Here is a 10,159-nt window from a genome sequence, read left to right on the forward strand (position 1 = left end):
CAACTCATTTCGTACGTTTCGCCCAAGGTATGGAAATAATGTTAAAATGCCCTTGAGGACTTCTTTTATGTCAAGGGTGGAAATGGTCCATTAATTAGGACCTTTAGAGAAACAGAACTAAAAAGTCCTTGACAAAACGAGTACGTCAGGTCAAACACACACCGTTTGCACCCCTTTATATGTCACCAGGGTGCAGAATTCAGTAGATAAGCCTCATGAGACGTCTGTCCGTAGACGATACATGCAGCAATGACTTTCCTACATCTCAACGGTCCGCATTCACAAGGCATATCTTCATCTACGGCTGTACCATTTTCCCGTTCGTGAAGCTATCAGAGGATAGCAATGTGTTCATGATTTCTCGATCATCTTGAAAAGCATGAACATTTCCTCAATGACATTTGATTCCTTGGCAAAGCCCATATTCACCTTTCAGATCATATCAGCTCCTCAAATTCTGTCTACTTGGGCAACCCCCCCCTCCCCCCCGCCCCTAATTGTCTCAAGAAACAGCTCCTTACTGTAAGGTGTACAGTGTGTGTGGCTTTGAGTACTCATGGTTGAGTGGTCCACCACTGAACATTAGGAACGATGTGTTCAAATGATTCGAGTCCAAAGGAGGATATATAGACGAATGGTTCTCGGATTTCCAAAATTTAAAAACAAAAAAAAATTCTTTAGGAAAGAAGAAGTATTGTTCAAAGGTTACAGGGAAAGAAAGATTAGATTTTTAAAATAAAAGGAAAGGAAAAAAACAAGCCAATCGTCTCATGACTTTCCTTATGAGATGTTTTAAATTGGCGCATTTTGCATTTATAGGTGTTTTTTTTATAAAAGCCACTACCGTTTTCAATAATAAGGTTATTCTTTGTGAATTTTATGTCAAACAAAGTCCTTTTGAATGAATTATATCTGTTCCAAATTACAACATTCTAGTACAAATTTTGTGTGAGATATTAAGAAAAAAAATGTAGTTTTTTTTATCTATCACCCTCTACTTTAATCATTTAATGAATAATTTTAAAGAATCTGAGAGCTTTTTTTTTGGAATTTCATTTGCTTTTATAGTAAAAGTACATTAAATCTATGTTAACAATGTAGATCCTAGTGTTCCTCCTTTAGAAATAGTAAATGGTTTATTAAATCTCAGATTCGTGGGTGGTTGGCGGATGCTCTGTTGTGGTTTGCTTCTTCTTTATTACTAAACATCTCTTGTTCTTATCTTTCCTCCTTCTTTCTTTTGTATGTTACTATTTAGTAAAACGTCTAGTCTTTGACCTAATTGTGTTGCAAGTGCCGTAAAACTCTTAATAAAAGTGGAAAAAGACTCAGACTCATTTTCTTTTTGTCCAGTAAGTCTTGACATCAAACAAAAAGGAATGAAGAAAAACTAGCTGAATTTGGAAAGTATGTGAAGGAACTCATATTTAAAGCTCAGTCCATGCCTGCTTCGATTTTCTAATATTGATAAGAATAAAAAGATTTGTGACTTTTAGAAACCATATTGTGAGAGTTATTTTGTTTTGTTGTAGACCGGTTCCCTTGAAAAACGTAAAATATTATTTATGTATTTCGGAAAAAAAATTTCTCGAGTTTCTCATTACAGGGCTGTCTCAGTGGTCACTCAGATTATGTCCACTCCATTGTTGCCAAGGACAAGGGGCAGGGCCTGGTCTCAGCCTCAGAGGATGGCACAGCCCGCATCTGGGGTAGGTGTCATCAGAACTACATGACAGGAATGTTTGTGGGTTCTTTATGGGTGTCTTGGTTTTGTTCTGTTCCATCTATTTTTTTGCTCTGAAACCGAGCAAGAAGTTTACAAGCTGTACCCATCCACAAGTGGAAATGAGACCTATAAGTTCTCAAAATGTGGCAAACTTTTCTCTGGCAAAATTGATACCTTTGGCCGCAGCAGAAGCAACGGATCATTTTAGCTTATTTCTTCTATTATTTCTAATATTTGAGAAATATTCTCATCTACAGATGCATTGGTCATCATCAGACATTGATGGACGAACTATAATATTACATAATACTTCTTGAACAGGGTTTCTTTTGTCACCCTCTTTTGTCAGTCGCAAGAAAACATTCACAAATAATCTGCAGTTCAAAGATTCTGAAATGTCTGTTTTCTCACAGTGCTTTTTTTTGGTTTTTCAACCTTTTTCCACCTGCAGCCCATTTAACCTATGTATCCTTATGCGTGACTCGATGTTTAGTTGCGCGTGGTCAGTCGTGAAGTGTGTATGCTTATGCGCAACGAGTCGCGCCCAAATTTTCAGTCGCGTGTGACAGAAGCGACAAAAGTGTCTCCTTATGCGTGACGCGAGCGACGTTACGTCGCGCGTTACTGGTAAATCCCCTGCGCGAATGGCAATTCACAACAGAGAGACAGTAGCAAGTTATTTTTTGCACTTAGCCTCTAGCCTTGCCTTCACTCACACACACACACACACACACACACACACACACACACACACACACACACACGCGCACCACTCTTGGCGTGTCAACCGGCACTCCTTGGCTGGATATTTTGACCATGGTGATACTCCTAACCTGCCACACCCCCAGTCTGCCGTACGCAATGAGACCCTCGATTGCTACATGGGCCGATCAGATGCGACAGTCATGTCGCGTGTGGGAGACAGTTTCTTTATAGTCTTACTTGATTGATTTTAGAGCGATGAGGACCAGAAGCGCCGTAGGAGACAAGCTTCTACAGTTTCTAACTCAGAGCTCATACCTTTTTTGTTTTCAGGTCCACCCATCTCAAAACACACAAATCCACACGCATCATGCTCATGCGCACACACTCACACGTACACACGTACACACGCTCACACACACATACACACACACACACACACACACACACACACACACACACACACACACACACAAAGATACATGGACGCATGCACACTTGCACCTGTACAAACTTGCTTACACTCAAGGACGCAACCATGTACGAATGCTTTATGACTCAATGATTCTAAATATTTGAGAATAGATTCTTCCCAGAACATTTATTTTCATTTTCTTTTTGTGGCTGTCCAATCATAACACAAGGAAAATTCAGCTTGTTTGCATTGTACCTACCTTTACAGATCTGAGATCAAAAGAAGCTGTTCACATAGTGAAACCCTTTGAAGATGAGGTGAGCTTTCAGGAAGTATAACGGAGCATTTTTATATTGATTAAATAAGAAGCATACAAATCAGAGAGTTGGTGGATGATGGTGTAAAGGGGGAAATACTGGTAGTAAATGGGGCTGGCGGTATAACAGGGGCGGTATAAAGTGGTTTTATTGTATTTTCTGATATTTGACTCTTTAACAAATATGTATCTTTGTCATCCTACTGGGGTGTACATCTTCAGCACCTCGGGTTTAAGGCAGGGCCATAGCCATCCACTTCGCAAATTAATATATTTCTATTGTGTTGATGACGGCTTAACTTTAAATGTTTATGACATAATTTTTGCTTCTCACTGGTTTTCGTTTTGTTCTCTTGTTTTTGGTATGGTTTGCTTTATTTTCGTGGGTGGTTGACAGGCGATCTCCTTTTCTCCTATCTAGCATTTATCATCCTCATCTCTTCTCCTTTTTTTGTCTGTTACTCTTTAGTAACACCTCTAATCTTTGGCACTTATATGTGAAGCATCATGGTGAAATCAGACGCTCGTCAAAATAATGGCATTTTTTTCCGTTGGATTGGCAGGTTTTTAAAATTGAATTAAAAAAAATAAATTTACTCCTTTATTGCCTATTTAAAAAAGTATCTATATGTGGATTTTACTGAAAAAAAAACATGATTAAAGAGACTAAAAATGTAGATTTTCAATTCCCAAGGACTCTCAAGCTCTGGAAGTTACCAAACTTTGGCAGCCATTCTCTTGATAATTCTATATTCTACCTCTGAAACCAGGCAGCATCAACATTCTTCAATTGGAAATATCTCGACTTCTCTTCAAGACCGATGGGTATTTTTTTCATTGAATGTAAGGCAAATGAACAAGCTGTAAGTTGATACCCTTGACTCCTTATGCCTCAAAACTGACGACCGCCTGATTCCACGTCGTGACACATATGACCTACTTGTGTCGCAATTGCTGTAAAACTCTTACCAAATCAAATTTAAAACTAAAGCTTTTATTTTCAGATGTGTTCCCGTCCGGACATGGGCAAGTGGCTGCAGTGTCTTGCCATCAACAATGAGGACTACTGGCTGGTGAGTGATCCAGGGGCCCTGGGCTATTGCCAAAAATCATTGTCATGTACACTTTGCTGCCCAAATAGTATGAGATTTTCATAAATTCAGATTCTGCTATTTATAGGTTTTGGGATCACCAGGGTTAACAGTATGAGGTCCATTGCATGGTACTCTGTAGATGTTAGAAATATTGCTTTCTTTTTTCATTGCTTGTGTTGTTTCTAAAAATCAGCTGTCTGGTATGGCTGCAGATTTTTCATCAATCTGTAATTTCGCCATTTAGAAAACAAGAAGCATGACTGTTAACAATCTCCCTCGAAAGAAGTCAGAGGTGCCTTCTTTGAAGCAGTTGATGCTCTTGTTATTTTTTTCCTCTCGTCCCCACCCCCTTTCTGATTCAATAGGTGGCTGGAGGGGGTCTCTTGTAGGTCTTACTCCTTTTCAGTCCATCCGTAGTTTCTGCCTACCTGTCTTGCTATTCCCTTTCCCCAAATGACTCTTGTTGAATCAATTTTCTCTCTTTAGCTCCTCCCCTTCTTCCTCATAGAAAAGAGCTCCATCTATGATTGCTTTTAACAGCCACATGTCACCGGCATTTTATGAATGCATGGTATTATATCAGGTATATCTTCTCTGCTAGTCCAATCTCTTAACTCAATTGCCTCCTACATGTATTGCAAAGCTAGTCTCACTTTTTCTCAGCACTAAATGGTTATTGTTGTTTCCATATTTTACAGGAGAGACAAAAAATGTAATAAATAGTAAAAACTAAATGCAAATGTACTGCTCTTTCTACATCTTGTAAAGAATACTTCTATGTATACAACTGTCATTATGAAAATTCTTTTATTTTTGAAAATTAATCATAAAGCAGACTTACATGTTTAGAGACTCTAAACTTGAAACTCTTAATGCGTAAATCAAACCCGCTGACACTCCCTGGGGCGGTGCTGCTGACTGAAGTGTCTTTAGGCCTTTCCCAAAGGGGGGACATTTCTCATTCTTACGCACAGTAGAATTGTAAATTGTAAATGGGCTGTTTCAACAATGTCACGCTCATAACTGCCTGAACTACAACAGGGAACTGCTGTTTTTTCTTTCCTAATCCTTACTATCGTCATTTTCCTCTACTTCTTTTGTATGTTTGTCACACCCTTGAGACCCGTTATTTCCGGGGTGCCTTGATAGTCGAAGCAGACTTTGTGCTGTTGAAGCTAGAGAGGTGAGTAGAGTAAACCTTACTCCCTTTAGAGACTTCTCTGTTGACATCCACCCCTTGGCGCTTATATGACCTTATGCAGTTGCGAGCGCGTAAAACCTCTACTATAGCCCCCCCCCCCCCCCCCCCCCGATTGCATAATAAATTTTAGCAAGAAGTTTTGTAAGCTCTACCCGCATAAGTCTGCTGCAGGTGGGTGTGGTTACCCACATGCGTTTAGAGCTTTCATTATTTTAACATGTGGCTTGTGAATCATTGACTTACTTGTTTACTGCACGAATCTTTCAGTTTATTTATTAGAAAAATTATGCAAAAGACTGAAGAAATAAGGCAGATTGGTTTTATAGGTGCATTTAACTTTGCAAGTAATATGGATTGATCGACATTATTTATTCCGTGTAACAACCATACATCTGGTTGATATTATTCTTATTTCCCAGTCCTTTCACCCTTACTACACCAATCGACTGTAGGCCTATTATTAGGCGACTAAAACTGCAAAGGTCTGGTCGCCCGAAAAGTGCCAGTTTGCGGAGGGCCAACTACCCAACCCAGTAAAAAACAGTAAGTTACAGAAACACAGACAAACACAGCTTTTTATTTTTCAATCTTGTGAGACGGAGGAGCTTCTGCATCAGCAGGAACAATGAAGGACAGCGGACAAAGTCGAAAAGACTCTTCCTACCCAAAACTTTCTCTGTCGAACAAGTCTCTCCGGATTGCGTCGTGGAATGTTCGCACCTTGTATGAAGCAGGAAAAAGTTCTCAAGTAGTACAAGAGATGAAGAGATACAGGCTGCACATACTAGGAGTCAGCGAAACACACCGGATACTGTCTGGACAGAAGCAGTTCAGCTCGGGGGAACAAGTATTGTATTCTGGGAGGGCAGACAAGTACCATGCGGAAGGAGTGGGAATCATTTTGAGTAAGTTAGCACAGAGTCACTTAGCGGATGGGAACAACCCGGGGAAAGGATCATCATGGCTTCATTCACTACAAGGAGCAAGAGCATAACAAAGAAAATTTTGGATTGGAACCCACAGGGTAAGAGATCAAGGGGAAGACCACGTGGAACCTGGAGAAGAATCACAGAAATCGATGTACAGAAAAGTGGGAAGACATGGAATAACATCAAGAGGCTAGCAGGATAGAGAAAGGTGGAAGGTGTTTGTCCGTGGCTTATACCCTGGTGCAGGGTGAGAAAGGCAGTGATGATGATGATGATTGAAACCTAAGCGCGTCAAACCCAACATGTCGATGGGCTTAACCTTTCACATGAAAACTATAAACGCGTAAGTCTTGACAATCTCACAAATCAACAAGAAGCTTACCGAATGATGGACGAATTTGTAAGCTCTTTAAATGCTGATGTCACAATGCTTCACTCAAAACAAAGATTTATCTAAATAAACAGATACTAATTTCGAAAAGTATCTTATACATCTTAATATTGATGAAAGAAATGGCACAACTCACCTGTAGGCTGTTACTTAAATCAAAAAATGAAACAAAATCATTGTTAAGAATGAAAATGCCTGGCTGGGACTTCTGCGTTTAGAGTTTCAAATCGAGGTGAAATCCTGTTACGTGCGCTTAGAATCCGTGACAAAAAGTGCTATTTTCATTGGTTCAATGGCTTTAATATTTAAAGAGGAGGTGGGGGAAACCCATTGTAATGAAACAAAACCAAAATATTTTTTTCCAAAATTCCGGACTTTCGCGTATAGAGACTTACAGGCACATTGTGCTTCTCAACTCTGTAGGGGTGGGTGGTTGGCGGGTGCTCTGGTGTGGTTTGCTCCTTCTTTCCTATCAAGCATCTATCATCCTTATCTCTCCTCCTTTTTTGTGTATGTTACTCTCTTGTAACACATCTATATTTTGGAATTTATATGACCTTATTGTGTTGCAAGTGCCATAAAACTTTTACTAAAACGAAACTAAAACACTAAGGCAAGATATTTTCCCCTCTTCTTCGTGCGCAGTTGCTGGGGGGTGGCCCGACCATGGCAGCGTGGCATCTCAAGACCTTGACCCCGGCAGTGACCTTTGACACTCCAGGGGTGGCCCAGAATGTGGCCATGTTCCATGAGGATAAGGTGAGGTTCTGATTGGCTGTGACCTGTAGCGGTGGTATAGTTTTACAAGTGAGTGTCCTGCTGTGTTGGTGGCTGGAGTGTGTTACTTCACTGCCTCAGAATTACAAAGTTTTATCTGACATTTGTGGCTGTTTTGAGTTGAGATAAAAAACCAAATGCTCTATCTACTCTATGAAAATTGAAGAGTCGTTATAAAGATATTGAAAGAATAGCGTTCGAAAAAACTTGACTTGATGTGAAGCTCAAAATCTTTGACGTCAAATTTTTCAGAACTAGGTACAGTAGCCTACTGAGCAGATAAAACCTTGTAATTCTGAGGTAGCAACTTGTAGCTGAAGATGAAATAAACGGTAAAAGCCTCTTTACTGATCTCCAAAGTAAAATTTGTTTTTTTTATGATGAGTGCAGTACATACGTACAATAATTCATCAGAATGGCAGTCATTTTCCTCTACTCACTACTGCCAGTATTTTCTGGCACTCACTGTCCTAAGACACATGTGTCATCATCACATGACATAAAAATGTGTTTCAGTACCTACAGCAGTTACACTGTGCTCCTGAGCAATACATTTCTAATATTCATATGATCGTCAGAATCACATCCCATATCCCATTCAGGGTAGTCCTTGTCAATATCAGCATCTGGTTCATTATGATCCCCCCCAAAAATCGATAACGTTCTTTGTAGTAAACAAGGTTTTTCGTGTTTGTTTTGTCCGAGACGGGTTGCGTTTAGGATAGGGTCTCGTTCACCTGTGTACCGGTGGCTAGGCATACGGGCAGTTTTACACGCCACCAGTGCTATAGCGGCTAGGGCTCAAAGAGTTAAATAAGAACCCAATGTGACTGCTTTTCCATAGCAATCAACTGAAAAAAAAAGCAATCATTTGAAAAAAAGAATGTGCCCATCTTTGTATGGCTAGAAAGTATTTGATTGTGACTTTTATCTCGTCTTGCCCTCAGATCTTCTCGGCTGGTACCAGCAATGTGTTCAACCACTGGACCATCACAGGCGACCACCCAATGGCTGTGCCCGTCAGCCCCAGCTCCGTATACAGCCTTGACATCAACACAGCATCTACGGCCAACCAGGTCAGAATACACATATATATGAGTCTCGTTCTTCTCCTTAGGTTGCTGTTTCGTCTTTTTCTTCTCTTTAGTTTTTCTTTTTTTAAAATAAATCCTTATAAGAGGCAAAGGGTTTTATTTTAGACTGGGCTGGGCTGTTTGGACACCCAAGGGCAAAGGCTCTGTTCTCAACATTCATATACTCACAATATGAAGGAAATGGCTAGGTTTAATAACACCTAAAATCCCTTTGAAAGAAAAGAGTTTGCATAGTCAGAATCAGCTGATTTTATGTTGTATGTCATGAGGTCACCCAGTGACTTGATTTTTTCACTGTGCCTGGTATGTCACATGTTGCAAAAGGGTTAGTCGTTACTGCTCTCTTCCTTCTCCTCCTTCTTTCTCTTCTTCTCATCTTGTTTTTTCTCAAATGAGTTGCTATGGAATGCACATCATCAGGGTTTACTGATATCCAAGAGATCTTTAAGTTGAAGGAAGCTGAAAGCAAAAACTTATTCTGGAATATTTAGGCAACCATTAGTTAAAGTTTTATCTTACCTCTTTTTAGAATGAAAGAATGTGGTGATATCATTTACATGAAAGAACAAAAGTAGAGACAAATGATAGTGTGAGTTTATTCATGTAGTTGTTAGTGTATAAATGTGCATGTCTCTGTGTGTGTGTGAGTGTGTAATTTGTATGTGAGTGTTTGTCCAAATGAGATATATTTTCTGTTTTGATATCTGTGCACAATACCTTGGACTAACATGATAGCGAGTGGACTTTTTTGTAGTTAAAAAAAATAAATTATTATTAGGCTTATTATTGTTGTTTCTGTTGTGTTGTTTGTGTTGTTGTTGTTTCTGTTGTTGTTGTTTCTGTAATAATTATCTTTATATTGTTGTTTTCTACTTTGTTTTAAAATACTGTTCTTTTTATCGTAATTCTCTTTGTGTTTTCTTTGTCCTCGGCAGGTGATGGTGGTGGCGGGCAGCAGCAGTCAGATGGACGTGTGCACAAACTTTGGCTACACCGCATTCTCTCTGTCGTTTGTGCCAGCCTTTAGCTGAGTCCACACACATAGTTGATTGTTGTTTATCATTGTCACTTTCTGCAAAATGCCACATGTTATTATACCATTGTATTGTTCATTTCTTTTGTACTGAGCATTGATTCTAATGGAAATACATGTCATGTATACGTTTTTTTGTTTCTTATTTTTCTTTCATTTACATTTCTGTGTCCCAATGTTGTGATTGTTAGAAGTCCTGAAATGAAATATGTCTGGTGTAATCGAAAACTTTTCTGGTCAAGTGTAATTTTGATTTGCTTCTTACTAGACAAAAGGCTCATCAGTTTAATAAATGGAGTGCTTGTTCTCCCTTGGGGTCAAAAGGCTTATTGGAAATATTCCAGGAGCCATAACAGAAAAACAAGATCAGGCCCCACTTTTCATCCTCCTCTCTAATGGCTATTTTTAAAATTTGAAGATGGATGTTGACATCATAATCTCCCTCTCTTTTCAAAATGTAACCATAGTGCATTGAAAAGGA

At 39.4% G+C, this 10,159-nt stretch overlaps 1 protein-coding gene across 1 annotated transcript in view; it reads left to right on the plus strand.

Annotated features, from left to right (window-relative positions):
- Nucleotides 1–9,812, plus strand: part of LOC101854743 (THO complex subunit 6 homolog) — a gene marked incomplete in the record, with an annotated part of 28,917 nt that extends 19,105 nt beyond the window's left edge. The window contains 6 exon segments of the mRNA XM_005106119.3: nucleotides 1,607–1,709; nucleotides 3,111–3,160; nucleotides 4,164–4,232; nucleotides 7,420–7,533; nucleotides 8,499–8,627; nucleotides 9,581–9,812. Coding sequence (XP_005106176.2) covers nucleotides 1,607–1,709; nucleotides 3,111–3,160; nucleotides 4,164–4,232; nucleotides 7,420–7,533; nucleotides 8,499–8,627; nucleotides 9,581–9,676 — 561 coding nt within the window.
- Nucleotides 9,813–10,159: the final 347 nt, after the last annotated feature.

This window comes from Aplysia californica, unplaced genomic scaffold (genome assembly GCF_000002075.1).
Source record: "Aplysia californica isolate F4 #8 unplaced genomic scaffold, AplCal3.0 scaffold00514, whole genome shotgun sequence".
In the NCBI taxonomy this organism is placed as follows: domain Eukaryota; kingdom Metazoa; phylum Mollusca; class Gastropoda; order Aplysiida; family Aplysiidae; genus Aplysia; species Aplysia californica.